The sequence below is a fragment of the Elephas maximus genome, chromosome 6 (assembly GCF_024166365.1).
Source record: "Elephas maximus indicus isolate mEleMax1 chromosome 6, mEleMax1 primary haplotype, whole genome shotgun sequence".
NCBI lineage: Eukaryota > Metazoa > Chordata > Mammalia > Proboscidea > Elephantidae > Elephas > Elephas maximus.
The window spans coordinates 11,276,970-11,299,370 of record NC_064824.1 but is presented as its reverse complement, the minus strand read 5'-3'; the positions used below and the strand labels follow the sequence as shown (position 1 = coordinate 11,299,370).

Sequence of the window (22,401 nt, the reverse complement as noted above, 5' to 3'; positions counted from 1 at the left end):
AGAACGGTTGCACAATTCCAAGAATGTGATCAATGTCACTGAATTATAAATGTAGAAAATGTTGAATTGGTGAATGTTTGCAGTATATATTCTCAACAACAACAACAACAAAAACTCTGTGGAGCAGTTTTACTGTGCACACATGGAATTGCCATGAGTTGGAATCAACTTGATGGCAACTAAAAACAGCAACATATGTATATACAACCATATATAACAATATAAAACTATATATTTATATATATATATAACTTTATAAATAAAACTATACAAATATAATGTATATGCAAGTGTTAATTTAGTACTAACTACTCCAAAACCAAAATTATATTGGAATATGTATAAAATATCACCCAGGAGAAATAAGTCATAATTTTTAACCACCTGTAATAATACAAGGTAAGGAATTGGGTAATGTTAACCAACCTTTTAATATGGAAGTCTCTAAAAGACACCAAAATTAGTTCTAGTGAGAGAAGGTCCATTAATCAATTTCTTGGTTATTTTTCTCTTGGATGTACCTGATGAGGAATGCACCGTGGTTACTGCATTTACGTCCGAATCCATCATGAAGCCACAGCTAGATTCTGTCAAGGTCCCTTGGACAGTCACAGGTGCAATGGTGGCATGGCGCAGAGCTGCCTTTAGTGGCGCTATGTGATTGTACTGTACTGAGGACAGGCATCCAACAAAACCCAGGGTGTTTGCTTTGGCAACTTCTGGATCCAATCCAAGATTCTCTGCACATGAAAGGCAACCAGACATTAATTTATTCAAACTCTATTGTGTCTTCTTGATGTCTAAAATTACACAAATTACCTTATTATTCTCTAAATAAATAAAATTCTCCCCATTTCTCTTTACTTATTCTACCCAAACCTTGCCCTCATTACAAATGTCAATATATCAGCCATATTTCATAGAAAAATTCTAGGGACATACCTTCTTTGAAACAAACAAAAATAAGATTTCAAACTCCTATATTTTATCCAAGTATTATATGAAATATAATATAAACTTAATAAATCTTCTCTATACAGAAATTTATGAATTTATATCATCTCCGTCAGTATTTAACTATGGATGCTGGTGATTTGTACAAGCATATTACAACGGTCACTATAAAAATTTACTTGAAAATGTATCAAGAAAACACAATGAAAAGAGATCAGAAGCCAAAATCATTCTCCCAGATGTTTATCATGTTTATTAGTTTAAGCCTTCTGTAAAGACTGACTCATCTAGTCAAGATTTCCACCTGCTTGGTTCTGTCCTGATTGATGAGGATGGGTTTTCCATGACAGAGCTCAACAGCCCAAATTATCTTTGAGTATTTATAAAAGATGAAGATACACTGATTTGCAAATCATAACAAGACCATTTGTCTCATTTTCTTCAAAAATAATTTATATTCAGATTACTCAGTCACTCATTTCTTTCCTTTCAACGAGGACCATTTGAACAAATTGCTGTGTTGCAATTATATACAACTGAGTGATCACAATATAATGCATGATGGACCATGCTTTCTTAAGCTGTAATAGCTTTAACATGGTTCAAATAATTATTTTATCATAATAATACGTTTATTTTCAGGAAGGGGCGGGGCTTTCCTATCCACCAGTGTAGATCATAACTTAATTTTATTCATAAATGGTCAAAGAATGCCTCTATTATCTCCAAGCAGGCACTATGTTGAAAAATTTAAAGAAGAGATGTGATGAAGAGAATATGGAAGAAAATAACAATGCTTAATGTTATCTTTTCTAATGTATGCCCTCATTTTAATGTCCTTCCAAAACACTCCTGCAAACTTCACCAAAATCTCTTTCCTCTCTTCGTAAACAAAATAATACAAAAGCCATCTGTATTAGTTTTATGAGGCTGCTATTATAAAGTACCATACAACTTTTGGCTTGAAACAACACAAACTTATTATCTTGAAGTTCTGTAGGTTAGAAGTCCAACACAGGTATCACCAGGCTAAAATCAAGATGTTAGTAGGGCTTATTTTTTCTGAAGGCCGTAGGGGTAATCTATTTCCTTGCCTTTTCCGGCTCCTAGAGGCTTTTTTTTAGAGGCCACCTACATTCTTGGCTCACGGTTACTTTCCTTTATCTTCAAACCCAGCAATGTTTCATCTCTCTGTGTCTTTCTTCCATAGTCACATCTACTTATGACTTTCTTCTTCTGCCACTCTTTCACTTTTAAGAACCCTTGTATTACACTGGTCCCACCTAGATAACCAAGGATAATCCCGCTATTTTAACATTAGCTGATTAGCAACCGTAATTCCCATTTGCCATGTAAATTAACATATCGTAGGTTCTGGGTATTACAATGTAGATATCTTTGTGGGTCATTAGCCTACCTACCACATCATGTCTGAGATTCTAAAGGACTTTCCAGGTGATAATGAAAATCCAATAGTTTTATGAACTGACACTCTGCCTCAAATGTAAAGAACATTAGGATGAGGGAAGAAGCTTCTGTCTCCCAAATATTCAAATAAATATCCTGCAATGGTGGTACATATTTTTCACTTACTCATGACAGGAAGACATACATTTATTTCTTATTATGACCTTAAAATGGCTATATTTCATACAAAAATTATCACACATTGTTACATAACAGCCCTCCAGATTTAAAAAAAATCTTATAAAGATCAGGTTCTATTTTTGTGAGTGGCCCTGGAACTCAGCTGTAATTCAGAATATACTTGAGTTTCTGATTGGTAGTTATAAAGGGGTAGAGTTAAAGTCTGAAATATTTAGAGAAAGAGCCAGAAAAAAGAAAGGGAGCATAATCTGGCATGAAGTTTAAAAAAAAAAAAAATCGTTTTTTTCATGAAGGTTTACACAGCAGTTCAGGTTTCCGTTAAACAATTTGTACACAAGTTGTCCAGTGACATTGGTTACATTCTTCATAATGCATGAACGTTCTTATTATTTCTATTCTAGTTGTTCCACTTGGCAGGAAGTTTTTGCATTGTAGGATTACATAGCAGTAGAAAATGGCATATCATTATAGCTATGCCTTAAGGGTCTAACATAAAAGTGCTAGATTGTATCCCCAGAGCTCAGCTGGAAAGAAGCCTGCGTCAGTGCCAAGTTCTTTGGAGAGCATCACTGTAGTGACTGCCACAAATACAAGTGCCAGGTAGAAGCATACACACATTGATAAATCAGGTGAAATGCCAGAAAACGACATTCTTTCCTTAAATAAAAAATGTTTTGAGTAAGTCTTATCTCCAGGGAAGTGCATTTATACTAGATGGATAATAAGGATAAAATTTCGAGGTATTTTTTAAAAGAAATGAGAAAACTAGAGTCCCTGGTATGAGAAAATACTTTTGAATGAGACCTGATAGAATGATTTCTCAGATTCTTACGTGGATGGAGAGGCAAAAAAAAAAAAAAAAAAAATGATTCTAAATTATTTTTTCTTCTTCTATAGTTCTTGTTGTTGCTAGGTGCTATCGAGTCGGTTCCGACTCATAGTGACCCTCTGTACCATAGAACAAAACTCTGCCCAGTCCTGCACCATCCCCACAATCATTGTCATGCTTGAGCCCACTGTTGCAGCCACCGTGTCAGTCCATCTCATTGAGGGTCTTCCTCTTTTTCACTGACCCTTTACTTTACCAAGCATGATGTCCTTCTCCAGGGACTGATTCCTCCTGACAACATGTCCAAAGTATGTAAGATGCAGTCTCACCATCCTTGTTTCTAAGGACCATTCTGGCTGTACTTCTTCCAAGAGAGATTTGTTCATTCTTTTGGCAGGCCATGGTATAGTCAATATTCTTCACCAACACCACAATTCAAAGGCATCAATTCTTCTTCGGTCTTCCTTATTCATTGTCCAGCTTTCACGTGCATATGATGCAGTTGAAAATACCATGGCTTGGGTCAGGTGCACCTTAGTCTTCAAGGTGACACCTTTGCTCTTCAACACTTTAAAGAGGTCCTTTGCAGCAGATTTGCCCAATGCAATACATCTTTTGAATTATTTATGGCTGCTCCCATGGGCATTGATTGTGATTCCAATTAAAATGAAATCCTTGACAACTTCAATCTTTTCTCTTTTTTATCATGATCTGGCTTATTGGTCTAGTTGTGAGGATTTTTGTTTTCTTTATGTTAAGGTGTAATCCATACTGAAGACTATAGTCTTTGACCTTCATCAGTAAGTGCTTCAAGTCCTCTTCACTTTCAGCAAGCAAGGTTGTGTCACCTGCATAATGCAGGTTGTTAGTGAGTCTTCCTCCAATCCTGATGCCCCGTTCTTTTTCATATAGTCCGGCTTCTAGGATTATTTGTTCAGCCTACAGATTCTATAGTGTTGGATAATATTTTGTAGGAGAGAACTCTTTACCAAAATTAAAAAAAAAGCTGTAAAAATTTCAATATTCACCATTTATTGGCTATCTACATATAATGAAGCCCTGGTGTCAGAACGGTTAAGATCTTGGCTGCTAACAAAAATGTTGGTAGTTTGAATCCACCAGCCTCTCCTTGGAAACCCTATGGGGCAGTTCTGCTCTGTCCTAAAATGTCACTATGAGTCAGAACTGACTCGATAGCACCTAACAACAGCTACTACTTTATAAAATTGTAATCATTGTTTGCAAATATTATTTCTATTCCTCTCAAAAGCTCTTCCAAATACATGTTATTTATCATTCAAAATTTACAGATGGGAATCTGAGACTCAGACGTTAAATGACATGCCAGAGATGGTGTGCAGAGTTGAGGATTAAACCCAGGCCTCTGTGACTTTAAATGTCAAACATTTTATCTAAGCTATGCTGCCTCCCTAAACACCTTCCAAAAACTCACAGAGTAACATAATTTTACAATTAATTAGCTGGGAGGAAATAAGTTACAAAAACTAAGGAAAGCACGAGTTATTTTGGTTGAATGCATTATAGAATTTGCTGAATTTTGTATTATATTAAAGACTTAGTACATTTCCTAATCTATTTTGATTTGTTTTTTAAAGTTACAATTGCATTAGATTCATAAGGAGTCAGAGGATGGAACTATTTATTTTATGTGCTGAGCTGGAAGATGAACACCGAAGACAAACTTAGCAGTGAATGTGGTTATTCAGTAGGTGATATAATAAGAACACACCTAAAGGCCCAAAGCTGAAAAGAGCAGTGCTCTCTGTCTCCCTTTCCGCAAGATTTTCTGCTGATTTATAACGGTCTCATCCAGACAAGGAGAATTACAGGGTCTCTTTTCACAACACATACTACCACTTTGAGAAACTACGTGTATCTTACAAAGAAAAATCTATGGCATTTCCAAGTTCTCTTATTTGAAATTGACTTGGTTTCTCCTTCTCAACACACTTTAAATATCATGGAACTACAGCACGTGAGGTGCATTAAATTCTACCACACTGTTCTCAAGTGCCGATGCAGAAGCAGCATGGTATGCCAAAAAGCACAGGTTTTGCAGATTAGACATATCTGAGTTGATGAGTCAGGGTCTTGTACGTTTGACCCATAAGGGAGCCATCAGTGTCTTCTCATCTCTGGGAGTCAATTTGGACAGCTGTAAAAGCATGATAATAACACCCTCCTCCTGAATAGTGACACAAATAAATATAATAAAGTATGATTCACATCTCAGTGACCATATTTGCACTGACTATTACCATTATTCCCTGGTTGGCACAAATGGTTAAGTGCTCAGATACTAACCAAAAGGTTGGCGATTTGAATCCAATCAGAGGTACTTCGAGAGAAGGCCTAATGATCTACTTCCAAAAAATCAGCCATGAGTATGACTTGACTGGATGTCAACTGTTTTCTTATTATTATGATAACAAATAATTATTGTTATTATTATCACATTTTATTCCTACTTCTTCATCAGTTCCAAACTTCTTTTTCCTTCAACATGCCCAAGTAATAGTACATTCACATAAGAGAAACTATGATATAAATGCTGATCTGCTTGCTGTGAAGTCTTTCACTAAATTTTCACTTGTTTTTAAGTGCTGTTGAGTTGGCTCCAGCTCATAGAGACCTCATGTACAACAGAACGAAACACTGCCCTGTCCTATGCCATCCTCACAATCATTGTTATGCTCAAGTTCATTGTTGCAGCCACTGTGTCAGTCCATCTCATTAAGGGTCTTCCTCTTCTGTGCTGACCCTCTGCTTTACCAAGGATGATGTCCTTCTCCAGGGACTGATCCCTCCTGACAACGTGTCCAAAATATGTGAGACATAGTCTCATCATCGTTGCTTCTAAGGAGCATTCTGGTTGTACTTCTTCCAAGATAGGTTTGTTCGTTCTTTTGGCAGTCCATGGTATGTTCAATATTGTTCACCAACACCACAATTTGAAGGCATCAATTCTTCTTTGGTTTTCCTTATTCACTGTCCAGCTTTCACATGCATAGGAGGTGATTGAAAACACCACGGCTTGGGTCAGGTGCACCTTAGTCTTCACGTCTTACTGACTCACAATTGACTAAAGGTAGTACTCAAACCTTAACTCAGTTATTTAACTTATTACTAACTTCTTCAGGCATTTTTAAACTTGACTTTCTACATTTATTTGCAAACACCCTGTTCTTCTGACTAAAGCTATGCACTCCATGAAACCAAGTGGATTCTGCAAAGTGGTACAGAAATAATTCAAACCCACAAAGGTGCAACACTTCAAAGAGTCATAATTGTTTGACATGAAGAAAGCGATAGAGCCAATCCAGACTAATTTTATGCATGCAGTATCCTCCCCCACCCCTGCCCCAGATACTAGAAGAAAAAAGAAAAAAAAACAAAGATCAGCTATTTGCTAAAAATATGTATTTCTCTAGGATGTAATATGACATTTGGTATATGTCAAAAGCCATTTATGACATTTGAATCCTGAAATGTCCAAATACAAGCCATGGAGACCCATACAACCTGGGCAAATGAAAGTAAAACGCCGAAACGAGATAAAATATAAATGTTGGAAAACAATGTTAATGGAAGGTGTGAGCAATATATAGAAATAAGGAGTTTCCCCCCGACCTCCAGAGTCCACTGTGGCCTTCAGATAAGGAAGAAACAGCATGAAAAGTTAACCAGGAGAATCCAAAGTCCAAGAACCATGTTTCTCAGTAAAAACACACACTTGGCTACTGACATAGACACTCTTTGGCAGCTTATAAAAAACATGTCCAAAGACATAAGGTAAAGGTGAGTCCAAGAGACAGAAAGGGCCACATAGACCAGAGACTCCATCAGCCTGAGGCTGGAAGAACTAGATAGCGCCCAGCTACTGCCAATCACTGCCCTGACTGGGAACACAACAGAAAATCTATGATGGAGTGGGAGCATAGCAGGATGCAGAACTCAAATTCTTGTAAAAAGTCCAGGCTTAATGGTCTGACTGAGATTGGAGGTCCCTGGAGGTCATGGTCCCTGGACCCTTTGTTAGCCCAAGATTGGTACCATTCCCGAAGTCAATTCTCCAGACAGGGATTGGCTGGACTATAAGACAGATAAAGACACTGGTAAGGAGTGAGCTTCTTGGATCAAGTAGACACATGATACTATGTGGGCAACTCTTGTCTAGAGGCGAGATGAGAAGGAAGAGGAGGACAGGAGCTGGATGAAGGGACATGGGAAATAAAGTGGAGAGGAGGAATGCGCTGTCTCACTAGGAGGAGAGCAGCTAGGAGTACATAGCAAGGTGTGCATAACTTTTTGTATGAGAGACTGACTTGATTTGTAAACTTTCACTTAAAGCACTATAAATAAATAAATAGAAATAATGTAGAGCAGAAGGAGGAAAAAAAAAATCCAGTTACTGGGACATATTTCCTTTATAACATAAAATTTTAATCTCGAAAGGAGAACCTCAAACTGTATAAAAGTAATGCTTAGTGCTTTTATGCTGTTCGTGCTGCCCTTGTTTGTATCTCCTTATGTAATTATTACAACCTTGTAAAATGAGAGAGCCCTGGTGGTGCAGTATTTAAGAGCTCGCTGCTAACCAAAAGGACAGCAGTTCAAATCCACCAGCCACTGCTTGGAAACCTCATGGAGCAGTTCTACTCTGTCATGTAGGGTCACTACGAGTCGGAACTGAGTCAAAGGCAGTGGTTTTCTGTTTGGATTATGACATACAAGGAGTCCCTGGGTGGTGTCGACGCTTACTGTACCTGGCTCCTAACCAAAAGGTTGGCCTCTCAAATCTACTCAGAGGGATCTCAGAAGAAAAGGCTGGTGATCTACTTCCAAAATATTAGCCGGAGTTCCACCCTGACACATGGGGTCAACATGAGTTGAGATCAACTCGATGGCAACTGGTACTGGTATGGCATATAGGGCTCTATGTTAGGCAGCGGACTTATAATAACTAGCAAGCAGACATGGCTCTTATCTCTATAAGCTTGCAGTTATTTTGGAGAATTAATTTAATAGACCAACAGTGATTCCAGTCTTATGGTCTGGGAAACCACAGATCCCTGTCAAAGTCTACAGAAGAGGTGATCAAACAATGTGCATAGTAACTTCCAGGAAAATGTATTCAAATGCCCAGTTCTGGGACCTCTACTCATTGAGTAGGTCTGATGTGGGGGCCTAGAAATTTACATTTTAAGAGGCACTGTATGCAATTCTTATTAACCACACTTTGATAAACACTTATTTAGGGAAGAATGCTTGGAATAAATGAATTTAAATAAATTGTGAACAGCCTAGTAGACGATAACCATGCATGAGCAGGTGGGCAGAATGTTCTAGACACAAAGTAAAGTCTGTACAAGCCCTGCAGGACAAAGGGCATCACATTTAAGACGTGAAAAATCACATTAATTCCGTCTTAACTAAAGCAAGATGTTGAGTTTAAAGAGAGATGCAGGAGACAGGTAGATTTCAAGGCCTCCTCGTCCATATTCCCAAAGTGTGTTTCTGACATCTCTTACTCTAGCTTTATTTCACAGTGATTTTTACAAGTCCATTTCCCTACTAGATCAGAAGCTCCTTGCTTTTAGGAAGCTCGTACTTTTTTAGGTTTGAATCCCCATCCGCTAGTACCCAGTGCCGGACACACAGGAAAACGCTTAATAAACATTAGTAAATGAATGAATACATGAAAAAAAATTCCTAACATCCACAGTAACACAGCCTAATCAGGAACATTTATAGATTTTAAAATCCTTCATTCTGGCTATTTCTAAACAGATAGTTTCTTCCTGTTTTCATTCACATTTACGACATGCTATGCAGAACTCTCTCTTTGACGAAGCAGGCCAAATCTGGATTAGAACTTCATTAACATTTCTTCGAGCTCTGCCAAGAGTGCATGTGGAATATTTCTCTTCATGATTCTCAGCATGCTGTTAGTTGAAGCTAAATGAACTGTTTGTATGGAATGTGAGTGTAAGTTTTGTCGCTGCTCATCATAGTGGCTATCGTGTTCATAATGTCCCCTGCATGTTACCAGTCAGGCCCGTGCATGGGCTCTATGAGCTGCCAAGGAGGGTTCCCTCTCAGTGTGGCACACATGATGCACTTCTTTCCTTGGTCCCAGGCTGAGTGCCCCTTCACCAAGGGGGACTTCCTTGGGCACTTTACTAAGGAACACCCTCTCCCTCCTCCCACTTTTCTTCTTTAGCGCTGCCAGCAGTTAGAGGCCCTGGTGGTATAGTGGTTAAAGTGCTCAGCTGCTAACTGGAAGGTCAGTGGTTTGAACCCACCAAAGATGTGGCGGTCTGCTCTGTAATGATTTACAGCCTTGTAAACCATATGGGGCAGTTCTATTCTGTCCCACAGTACTGCTACGAGTCAGAATTGACTCAGCAGTAGTGGGCTTGGGGGCCATCAGTTAGTTTCCTTTCTAAGTCTCTCCGCAAACTTTGTAATTGTGTATGTGTGTCTGTATGTGTGTGTGTGTGCTATTGGTTATCTTTTATGTACCACTCCAGAACGTAAGTTTCATGAAGACAATGCACCTATTGTGTACATCACTACATACCTGCTTCTTAACACAGTAGAACTGCCCCACAGGGCTTCCAAGACCAGCTGCAGAATTTGAACTGCTGACATTTTGGTTAGCAGATGAGCTCTTAACCACTGCACCCCAGGACCCCACCCTGGACATAGAAGTTGCTAAATAAATATTTTTGGATGTTGGCATTGGTCTGCATTACACAGCATCTGGCACATGTTAGATCCTGCATCGTGACTCTTCCTTAAGATATATACATATATAATTTATATTTACAGTATTGATTCAAGAAGCCACGAACCCACAAATAAAATTAACCAAGTCAACTCAGTAAACCAAAGTACTACTATTTGAGAATCCATCATTTCAATTGTCAATTGGCTGCTGAACTGAATTTCTCATTTTTTACTTGGGCTTCTTGGTTACATGCATTATGTAAAAGCACCTGTATGGATATAGGACAGTGACTAGTGAATCAGTGAATCTTTAACAACATATCCAATATTTAATATTCTAAGTATCAGACATCCTCCCTGTGCCAATCCAGCTTGTTTTCCATATAAAAATCATTTGTCTGGCCTTAAGCCTAGGACTTGCAAGTTAATGTAGAAACCTATTCCTTTGGAATTGAAAAGAAACAAAACAAACCCTTCTCAGGGTGCTAATTTATTTATTTGATATGGTGTCACAATCAGACAACTCAGGTGTAATTATTTACGCTAAGCTGTTTAGTCTTTTAAAGTAAATGAGCATGACTAGTGGGATTACATGAGCCAACAATCTTTTAGCAGATTCCAACAATAACCAGTAGAAACGTATTCTACTGTGACTTGGGATTACTAGTTGTGAAGTTAAAAGCCCCAAGGATTGTAAAAGACACACTGGTCACCTTGGGTGATTTCATGATACTTATTTTTTGGTTTATTGAGGTAGATATAGTGAATAATTCATTTGTATAAGGTTTTCTAATGTGGGTAATAGAAGACCCAACTTGCAGGAATCTAGACAATATAAGGATTGATGATCTCAGGTAACAACATGCCCTGAGGCAGGCAAGGCTCTGGTGCAGGACATCAAGGCTCTATCTCTCTGAGGTTGTCACATCCTCAGTCTAGACTAAGGTGGTCATTCAATTCCAGCCATCACATTCAGATAAAACAATGTTCAGGAGCAAAAAAAAAAACAAAAAAAAGGCTCTCATCCTGTGTCTTATTTTAAGAACAGAGGATACTTTCTCTGACCCACATAGCATTCTCCATTCCACAGACTTCTTCTCATTGGTCAGATTGTATCATATGTTATGCTTAATCCAGCCACTGGCAAGAGAAATGGACCATAGTCATTCGTTTAGGCCAACAGTTCTCAAACTGGTCTCAAGACCCTTTTACTTCATAAAATCCTGAAGGGATTTTAAGTACCTATCTATATTTATTTTTTATCTATTGATGTCTACTGTATTAGAAATTAAAACTGAGAAAGTTTTAAAACAAGCACACATTCCATTAGTCTTCCAAGTGATGACATTATCATGTCATGCAGCCTTGGAAAACTCCACCCTACAGGTGTGAGAACACAGGGGTGAGAAATGTAAACAGGATCTATTGTTAAAGTAGTTTTAACTTTGTGAGATACCTGAAAGGGTCTCAGGACCCCCCCCCCAAAGATTTTGGGACAGATTTTGAGAAACACTGGCTTAGAGCAATTAGGATGAATTCCTGGGGATTACAGTAGAGATATGTGCATCCCAGGAGCACCACCCGGCTTCATAGAGAAGCATGGATACTTGAGCAAAATTGGAGTTCTGTTGGCAAGGGAAAGGGAAGCAACATGAATGTGGGGCAAGGAATCAATAATGCCAGTTGCATACATGCAAGCCAATCTCAGTAACTGTGCAAATTGAAAACTTCTTGCAATTACCAACCTTACTGATTAGAAATATTTACACATGAAAATTATCATTGTATTTTAGCCACCAAAATATTAATATCTGGGCATATTTTAAAAGTAGAAATACCAAGCCCTAGGGTAAGTGGGGATGAGAGAGCAAGAGCTGTGCTGGGATCTGGGGTCCGAACCAGGGGAGCGAAATTGAGAGATCCAAAGAACAGAACTTGCATATGGAGTGGGATTTCTTGTCCACCACACATCTGGTGTTAGAGGTGGATGATCTCAGTCTCCCTGGACTGGTGTGCACAGTCAGTGCAGTGGGCAGTGCTAACTAGAGAGAACCTTGACAGTGCAACATGACACAGGTTAGCACCAGAATGGAGGTAAATTCACACACACACACACACACACACAAAAGCAGCACTGAATACATTCTTCACCAATGGGACAATTTTGCCTGCGTCTGGCCTTCAATTCAGTCCCCAGTTGTTCAATTTTTCTTTATCGATAGCAGCCAATTTTTGGTCCTTCTACTTAGGCATTAGAATCTTTATGGAGGTTAATATAGAACTCATCAAAAATAACTCTTTTCTTGAAATGAATTTCCAGATAATAGATAGATATAGACAGGCAGACCAATAGATAGATGAGGTCAGCCAATTATTGAATGGATGAGGGACAATTTTGATTTCAGTTCCTCCAGAAGCAGACTACAAGGCAGGCATTAGGCATTAAAGCAAACGTAGTTTATTTGGGAAGTGAAGAGAACACTGGTAGTGTGGTGAAGACTATAACATAGTGTGGTGAAGACAAAACTGGTAAAGGGTACATTATCAAAACCACCAGCCCTCTGGGCAACTAGAGCGGAAACTCACTGGAGAGATCTAGCATTCAATGAGGAGCACACTTGTCAGGATAATCCCAACTGATGGCAACCAAGCTGGGGCATTAGCGCACCAGCTCACATTATCTTGGGCTGAGTGTTGTTCCTAAAAAAAAAAAACCTCAGACGTTAAATCTCTGGCACTTCTGGTTTGCCATGTAGGCTGGTAAAAGCTTGTGTCAGTTGCCAGGAAAGGCCCTTAGGAAAATAAGGTGCTGGAAGTTGTAAATAGCTGGCATTGAAGTGGTAAAGTCAAGGGGATAGGATGGGGGCACCAACAGCATCTGCTAGAGTGACTTTGGACAAGTTGTTGAATCTTAATTTCCCTATCTCTCAAATCAGGGCAAAAACAACTAATTCAAAGAGCTATTGTCCAGAACTCTTCATATGTTATTTCTAATTCTCTCAAAGTTCATTCCCGTGGAAGCCACAGATATCAGAGGATAGACCTGGGGAAACAAGTAATAGTTGACTGACACTCAGTAATTATATTGAAAAGTAACAATATACGAATCTGTTTATAATACGTATTCCTGTCATTCTGGAAACAGCAGAGATAAGACTATCTCGGTTTAAATAACTCAAATATTTTAGTAAAAGTAAAAAGAATATGCCGAGCAAGAGGGAAAACTTTACGTGATACAATGATAATAGAGAAGAAAAGCACTCACTGCCATTTTTATCATCACAATTATTGGCATTAGCTGTAAGAGATAAGAAGCTTATTTGCATTTTAATTTAATCAATAAATGCCAGCTATATCATGCAGAAGCACTTGAGTGAGTGCTTACAAAAATATCCCATTCTACAATTAAGGCTCTAGAACAAAGCACAGTCTTTCAAAAATATAATACCACAGCTTAAAAAAAAAAAAAACCTTTTAGAAAAGACAAGGAGAAAATCTATATTTATGAATTCATCCCTTCGGTGTTTAAAACCAGCAATGACTTCTCATCCTATTTTCACAGAGCAAAACAAACAAGCAGTTCTGGCTTCTCTGGAACTGAGTCCTGCCTGCTTACCCCATCTCAGCGCCACTGACTCTGCAGTACCTTTCTCTCCAGAACTGTGACTTAACTCAGGGGCTCCCCTGTGCCAGGGAGCAAGAAGCTGCAGACGGGGAGAGAGGTAGGAGGCATGGAATTCCTCACCTGCTTAGTTTTAGTTCAGGCCTGAATTTCACAAGAATTCTTTCTTCCATTTCCATTTTCAGATTCCCTTTCTGTAACTGTGCCTCTATGTGGCATCTAAACATCCAGGCAGTGACTGTGCTAAGCAGTGTGTGTACAAACATATAAATGCACACATGAATGCTCACAAACCCACACGCACATACAATATTATTTGATTATAAAAACAATCCTGAGAACAAATACTACATGATCCCACTTATATGAACTATCTAGAATAGGCAAATGTATAGACACGGAAGTTTACCAGTGGTTATTAAGGCTGGGTGAGAGGGAAGGAAAAAGGTGGTGTAGTGGTTAAGAGCTACAGCTGCTAATGAAAAGGTTAGCAATTCGAATCCACCAGGTGTTCCTTGGAAACCCTATAGGGCAGTTCTACTTTGTCCTATAGGGTTACTATGAGTTGGAATTGACTCAATGGTGATGGGTTTTTTTCATTACTTAATGGACACTAAGCTTCTATTAAGGCTGATGGAAAAATCTGGAAACAGACAGTAGTGATGGTGTACCCATACAATGTAGTATTATTCAGCCATACAAATGGAATGAAGTACTAACACATGCTACAACCTTGATGAATCTCGAAAATCATGCTACTTGGAAAAAAACAGGACACAAAAAAACACATATTGTATGATTCCATTTTTATGAAATATGCAGGAGAGGCAAATTAATACAGACAGAATGATCAGTACTTGGCAGGGTCTGAGAGGAGCTGGGAGTGGGGAGTGAGTACTAATGGGTACAGGGTCTCCTCTGTGTGTGATAAAAATGTTTTGGAAATAGAGGTGATAGTTGCACAATATTTTGACTGTATTAAATGCTACTGAATTATACATTTTAACACTTTTGTTACTATTGGTGCAACGGTATACCAGCCACCGTTTATGCCTCTGGGCCTCATATTCCGGTTCTAATGCATTGTGCATCAAGGTGGGTTGCTTTACAAACACGTGAAGCTCAGCAGACGAGAGTTGGAGCCTCATTGTAGTGTAGGTTGAGCACTCTGTTGGGTAATACTTCCTGGATGTGTCCGTTTTGTAAACTTTTGCCTTTTGTAAACATGATTATGGCTTTAATATGTGATAGTTGGGGAGCCCTGAGTTTGTTTTGTTTTTTCTGTATCATATTTGGAAGACCAGAGGTTTCCCATGCAATTTAATGGAAAGGTACTTGCAATAAACTATTTAGTTCTTATTGGTGTACTGTCATACCACGGATCAGTGGCACCACAGTGTCACTCTTCTTATTGGTGGCTTGTATTATTAGATCATATATCTCAAAATTCATAACTCAAATCAAAAATTCCAAATCAGTCTTTGAATCAGCATGCCATAATTAGTGAAAGCACATAGCAACACATTTTTGTTTAAATAAAAATTTAATAATGAAAGGGTTAAAGTGGCTCATTTTATGTTACATGTTACATGAACATCATCTCAATTAAAAATAAATAACAAAAGAGACAATGGTGTGATGATCTTTTGATATGTCAATTTGGCTAGGCTATAATTTTTTTTATAGTTAACAGTTTATTTATTTATTTATTTATAGTTAACAGTTATTCAATCAAACACTAATCTAGGTGTTGCTGTGAGGTATTTTGTAGGTATGATTAACATCTATAAACTGTTGAGTTTAATTAAGGATGATTATCCAAGATATGTAGCCCTGGTGGCATGGTGGTTAAGAGTTTGGCTGCTAACCAAAACGTCGGCAGTTCAAATCTACCAGCTGCTTCTTGGAAACCCTATGGGGCAGTTCTACTCTGTCCTATAGGGTTGCTATGAGTTGGAATCGACTCAATGACAACAGGTAGTAGTACCCAGATAATTTGCGTAGGCCTCGTTCAATGAATTGAAAAACCTTAAGAGTAGAAATAAGGTTTCTTAGAAAGAAGACATCCCACCCGTGAACTGTGACTTAAACTCATGACTAAGAGTTCCAGTGTGCCCCTCCTGATAGCTTTTCCTACAAATTTAGACATTGTACCCACTCTCCACAATTGTGTAAGCAAATTCTTTGTAACAAATCTTATATTTTCTCCTATTGGCCATGTTTCTCTGTTCTTTCTCAGCCAACTCTACAACAATCCCCTCACAAGTCAGGAATCCTAGAGCAAGAGAAAATAGTTTCTAACAGCACACTTTTCTCCCTCAATTACCCATACTTCTTGGAGAAATGAATAACGAAGTGCTATGAGTCTGTGGAGTGTGGCATTGCTGATTCAGTGGTAGAATTCTTTCCTTCCCTGTGGGAGATTCAGGTTTGATTACTGGCCAATGCACTTCATGGACAGCCATCACCCATCTGTCAGTGGAGGTTTGTGTGTTGCTGTGGTGATGAACAGGTTTCACAGGAGCTTCTAGATTAAGACAGCAAGGAAAAAAGGCCTGACAATCTACCTTCGAAAACTGGCTAATGAAAACCCTATGGATTACAATGGTCTAATTTGTAACCACTCTTGGGGATGGCACAGAACTGAGCAGTGCTTTCTTCCATCGTGCATGGGATTGCCATGAGTTGGGGCCAACTTGATCGTTGCTGACAACAACAACTACATGGCACTAAGGTTTGACAGGTAGATGGAGAAAACAGCCACAGCTAAGATCAAAAATACTTACTGAAAAATGGGAATGATGTGGACTTATGCCTAGTGGATCCTGAGATCCACCAACTCTCTTTCTCAACATGACCTTCAGAATCTCTCACCCTCCAAGCAGAAGATTGGACGACTCTTTCCTAAGAAATCCACCTGTCCCAAGATGAATGACCTCAACACAAAGACTAGCTGAAGGCCTAGCCATCTCCATCGGTGTAGCTCTCAGTCAATACATTTTAGCTACTCATTCTTAAATATGAGCTGACATCCCAGGATTATCAGAAATCTGAGGAAAGCTTCTACAAGGAACGAGGCCAGATGACATAAACATAAAAAAAGCAAGTTGGAAGAAGTGACAGTGCAGAGATGAGCAAACACATGGATGCGTACACACATATGTTACTATACTCCGTGATAAGAGGAAATAATTCAAGCTCGAAATCACATATATATTAATTTCCAAGGGCTAAGTTTGGTGTTCCTGTGTATAAAAGTTCCTGTTTATGTCTTGGGAGAATCAGTTCACCAACACACATGCCCAGAGCCCCCAACTCCAAACAACATGCAAAATAATCTCTGCAGGTCCCAAGGAATGGAAGATACACACAGCTGCTTGTTCAAGCAGCTGATGCCATTTGCATTTGGAACCTATGTATTTGCATAGCACTTCTCAGCTGGAAAGGCACTGCTACTCTGCATAAGCTAGAAATAATGCGTCAGATGTCGCTGTAAAAAAAGCGAGACTCAGTCGTTCATCTGTTGTTCAAATTCCTGAGTACAGACTCTGCCAAATTATTCGAACTCTTAAACTAAGTATGGTTTAGGCTATCCAACCAAACTGGTTTCCCCAGGACTATTTTGGTTTTATCACTGAAACACTTGCGTTTCAGGAAATTTCTTAGTATTGGGAAAACCAGAATGATTAGTCACCCTGGTGTGATTATAAAATCAGGGAAACCAACACAGGCGTTTCCCCTGCAATTGACACCAGGCACTCTGTGTCCAGTACACTAATCAAAAGAACACACAGGAGCACAAACAGAACAAAGGGTTGTGCTGTGGGGTGGGGTGATGGGAATATGGATAACAAAGAGTCCCTGCCTTTCAAGACCACCGTCTTCCCCAGGGAAGCAGCTACATACACAGATAAGAAATAGAGGTTGGGGAATTGTGAGCAAACAGGGATGGGGATTGTTAGGTCACATGCAGCGGATAGATTGATGGGAAATGCCACTCTTAAGGTCCCATCACAGTCTCTCTGCTGCTCTTCTCCCTGTGCTTGACATAGAGGCTTCTCAAATTCGGAAGCAGCTTAGCCTAGACGGCTGCCTTAAAGAAGAAGGGCAAAGTATTACCTTTACGATCCATTGTGATGTCTACTTTTCAAATGACTGGTCAAAGCAACAGCTCTTTTGCCTTTCACGTGGCTGCTCAGTCTCAGTCCCTTACCTCTGCCACCCACCTACCCAGGGAATTACACAAATCTTCCAATTTCTACTTCACAACATTCACCTGCTTCTCCCCAGTGCCACTGCTATCCCCGCTGGCCCAGGCTCTTGCCTGTTCCAGCCTGAAGTGTTAGAATAACCTCCACCTTAGTCTCTGTCTCTTCTCCACCCTATCTGCTTCTCACAAGGAGACTTAAAACAGCAGCTCTGACCATGAGGGTTCCCTTCAATGGCTTTCCATTATCTATACAATGGCTTCTGGAGATTTCTAGAATACCATCCCAACGAAATGTCCCAGTTTTCCTTGCCACTCTCCACTCACCTGCATGTATCAGATGCTCTGAAGATGGTCTGTTTCCTGTTCCCAGAGCTTAGCTTTCCTGCTGTCTTGTTTGGTGCATACTATTCTCCCTTCCCAGAGTATACTCCGTCTACTGAGATCAATCTTGTGATTCAAGTTTGTAGTCAGAAGTTATCTCTTCCATGACACTATTCTGGCTCATCTCAGTTGGTCTTTCCTCTTAGGAACCCTAAGCACGTTCAATCTGTATAACTCTTGTCAAAATTACTTGTAATTATTAAATAAATGTCCTATCTACACAGATATGTGTTTTATCACTTTGGGAGCAAGGATTGCTTTGTTACACCTCTTTAAAATTTTATAGTTGCTCTTAATACCTTGCCTTATAGGTGCTTAAGAGACATTCATTGAATAAATTATGAATAACGGCAGGAATCATTTTCCTAATCCAAAATATTTATATAATGTTTGTCTGTTAAAGATGTGCCCTTTGCAAAGCTTATATTCTGTGGAAACATTTTGAAAGAGGAAAGGAAACAAATGGAAAATAAATAAATAAGGCACATATCCATGTCTTTGGGTTGATTAGAGCAGGCAGCAGTTCATTTTAAGGGAATGAACTCAAATCAGAAATTTCCTAGGTAGAATGATCTCTTTGTTTATCCTCTCCACTGGACGCAGACAATGTAACTCTTTATTACCAAGAGGTGGGGAACTTTAGAATATTAGCTACAGGATCTTTGTCCTGTCACTGATCACTGGCAACAATCCTGGTGGAAACTAAAAGGAAAAATCCAGGAATTGAGATTACATCTCTCCAAGAATTAGACATTTTATAACCACTCCTGGAAACCCTGGTGGCATAGTGGCTAAGAGTTTGGTTTCCAACCAAAAGGTCGAGAGTTTGAATCCACTGGCACTGTTTGGAAGCCCTATGGGGCAGTTCTACTCTATCCTGTAGGGTTGCTGTGAGTTGGAATTGACTTGATGGCAATGGGTTTTGTTTTTTTTTTCAATAATCACTTCTAATGGGAATAAGCTCCATGCTATTCTAGCCTGTTGTGTGTGTGTGTGCATACACACACATATATATACATATATACACATATATATGTGTATATACAAATATATGTATGTACGTATATATATAAAATAACTTTTATATATATATAAAATGCTGTTCGTTTTACTGTTGAGAATACACACAGCAGAACATACACCAATTCAATAATTTCTGCATGTACAATTCAGTGAAATTGATTACATTCTCTGAGTTGTGAAACCATTCTCACCCTCCCAACCTGTTTTAATACTCAATTGTCATTAATAGCAGCCTTCAAAGGTAATATCCCGGTGGACTACTGAATGACTACCAAGTGGCCACGTGATTTTCCTGGTGCTACCATGTCTTCTCCTTCCCCATGCGAAAGCATCTAGAATTCCAATCTGCACTTGTTCCACTTGGTCCCTTGTTCCTTTCAGCTGTGACCAATTAGTCACTTTTATTTTCACCAGTTTTGGGAGAGGCACCTAAAAGGTTGCTGCAGGGAGTTCATTACTCTTAGCTCGCATTCTCTTCACTTCATTACCTTGTCAACACTGACATTTACAACACTGGCCCAGATTCCCAGGAAAAGGGTAAACAAATCAATAGCAGTGCCATTGGAAAGGAAAAGGGATATCAGTCAAAGAAAATCAGTGGGCAGCATGGTGGTGTGATCTTATTAACAACAGCTGCTATTTTCACATACTACTAGGTTCCAGTACTTTGCATTCATTATACCTTATCTTCACAACAAATCAGTAAAACATATATTATTATTCCTACTTTACAGATGAGGAAACCGAGGCTCAGAGAAGTGAAGTTAGTTAGTAACGCCATTGCTAATAAGTGACCTATACGGGATTTGAGGAGTCCCTGGGTGATGCAAATGATTAAACACTCAACTGCTAACCAAAAAATTTGCAATTTGAACCCACCCAGAGGCATCGCAGAAGAAAGGCCTGGTAACCTTGCTTCTGAAAAGTCAAAACTATTAAAAACCTTATGACCCATTCTTCTCTACAACACATGGAGTCACCACAAGTCAAAATTGACTCAATGGCCACTGGTTTGCTTCTTTTTTTTTTTTTGGTTGTAGGCTTTGAACTCATAACTGTCTGATTCCAAATGATCTACTTCTTAAAATCAGTCAATGAAAACTCTATGGTCACAATGGTCTGACCCACAACTCAGCATGGGATGGCACAGGACGAGGCAGCATTTTGTTCTATTGTGCATGGGGTTGCCACGAGTCAGGGACAAACTTAATGGCAGCTAATAACAACCCCTTTGGGTTATTGTGAGAAAAATGAGTTAACATATGAAAAGTGCTCAGACCAATTCCTGGCACAAAGCAGTATGTTATGATATACTATACTACCATTTATTGTTAGTATTATTTAGTTACAGTGAGGAAAACCCAGGTATTTAGCATTGCCAAATAGTCCAAGTTAGGGCTGACTTGACTGATGGCAGCTAACAAAAACAACATACTCTAGGTGATTCAAATGGTTTGCACTCGGCCACCAACCAAAAGGTTGGAGGCTCAAACCCACACAGCAGTACCTCAGAAGAAATGATTCCATAAAGATCGTGGCCAAGAAAACTATGGAACTCAGTGCTACTTTGTAACACAGGGGTCACTATGATTTGGGGGCTGACTCAACAGCAGCTAACAAAAACAATATAAAATCTTGAAAAAATTAATAGTCATGACCTCCGCTTGGTAACATTCCTTTGAAAGAAGTAAACTGTAAGGTGGCAGGACCTGTACAGCAGGAACTTTTGGGGGTGGGGAGGAGGAGGTGTCAGGTATCTATAGGTGGACCTGTGCGACCCACAGTAAGTCTCCATAATTTTGGTTGAAGTCTTTTGAATTTTCTTATCACTAACAGGCATACCATGTGGCCTCTGGCAGATCACACAGAGCATCTTTGCTAACATTGCCAGGAAAAAGGTGCACACCCTGACACTGCTTTGGAAGTCCTCTCATGTTAGAAATAGATTAGTAACAGCTCCTCCAGGCTGAGGACAGTCTGCCTCTGGAAACAGCATAGAATTGATACCTTTGCCTCATTCATTTATTACCCACTAGTGTAGGTCCCTGGGTGCCACAAACAATTTGTGCTTGATGGCTAGCCTTAAGATTGGCAGTTTGAACCCACCCAGTCACATTATGAAAGAAAGGCCTGGAGATCTACTTCCATAATGATTATAGCCAAGAAAACACTAGGGAGCAGTTCTGCTCTGTGACAGGTGAGGCTGTCATGAGTTGGAATCAACTCAGTGACAACTGTTTTTTTTTTTGTTGTTGTTGTTTTTGTTTAGTATAGAGAGAGAATCTAACAGAAAGGTACTAACAGAAAGTCTGGTGATTTGAATCTGCTCAGAGATGCCTGGAAAAAAAGACCTGGCAACCTGCTCCCAAAAGGTCACAGCCATGAAAACACTATGGAGCAGTTCTACTCTACAACACATGGGGTCGCCATGAGTCAGAATCGAAGCCATTGAAAACCCTATGCCCTACTCTGCAACACATGGAGACACCACGAGCTGAAATTTGTTATAGGATTTGAACTCAGAATGTCTTATACCAAACAATCTTACTTCTTAAAATCAGTCAGTGAAAACCCTACCGGTCACGACTCCAATCCACAACTCATCACGGGGATGGCACGGGACCCGACAGCAGATTGGCTGGTTAGTGTAAAGACAGCAGGCCAGTGGTGGGTGATATTAAATGAGCAACTCGGGGACATCGTTAAAAAGTGCTTATGCCCTTGCAAACACCAGCCTTGGCTCTTACAGAGCAGTGCACAGCATTGGAAGAGGCTGGGGCTCCTGTCAGGAAGGGATGCATTGAAGATACAGAAATAACATTCCATTTTAAATCAGAAGATCACACATTCCTGTTTCATGAGGAGAACTAAATCACCTATTGCATTTCTCCATAGGAAAAAATGCAGTTCGTTGCTTTTAAATGAAAAAATAACAAAAACTCCATATAACCCATTTGCAATTCAAAGTTGGTTATCCACAAAGTAAAACATATAAAATGCGTATTTGGGAAGTTGGAATTA

At 39.3% G+C, this 22,401-nt stretch overlaps 1 protein-coding gene across 1 annotated transcript in view; it reads right to left on the bottom strand.

Annotated features, from left to right (window-relative positions):
* The window catches only part of CNTNAP5 (contactin associated protein family member 5), a 1,201,383-nt gene that overhangs the window by 12,780 nt on the left and 1,166,202 nt on the right, over positions 1-22,401 (bottom strand). The window contains exon 22 of the mRNA XM_049889068.1: positions 522-740. Within this exon, the coding sequence (XP_049745025.1) occupies positions 522-740 (219 nt within the window). The remainder of the gene's footprint in view (positions 1-521; positions 741-22,401) is intronic.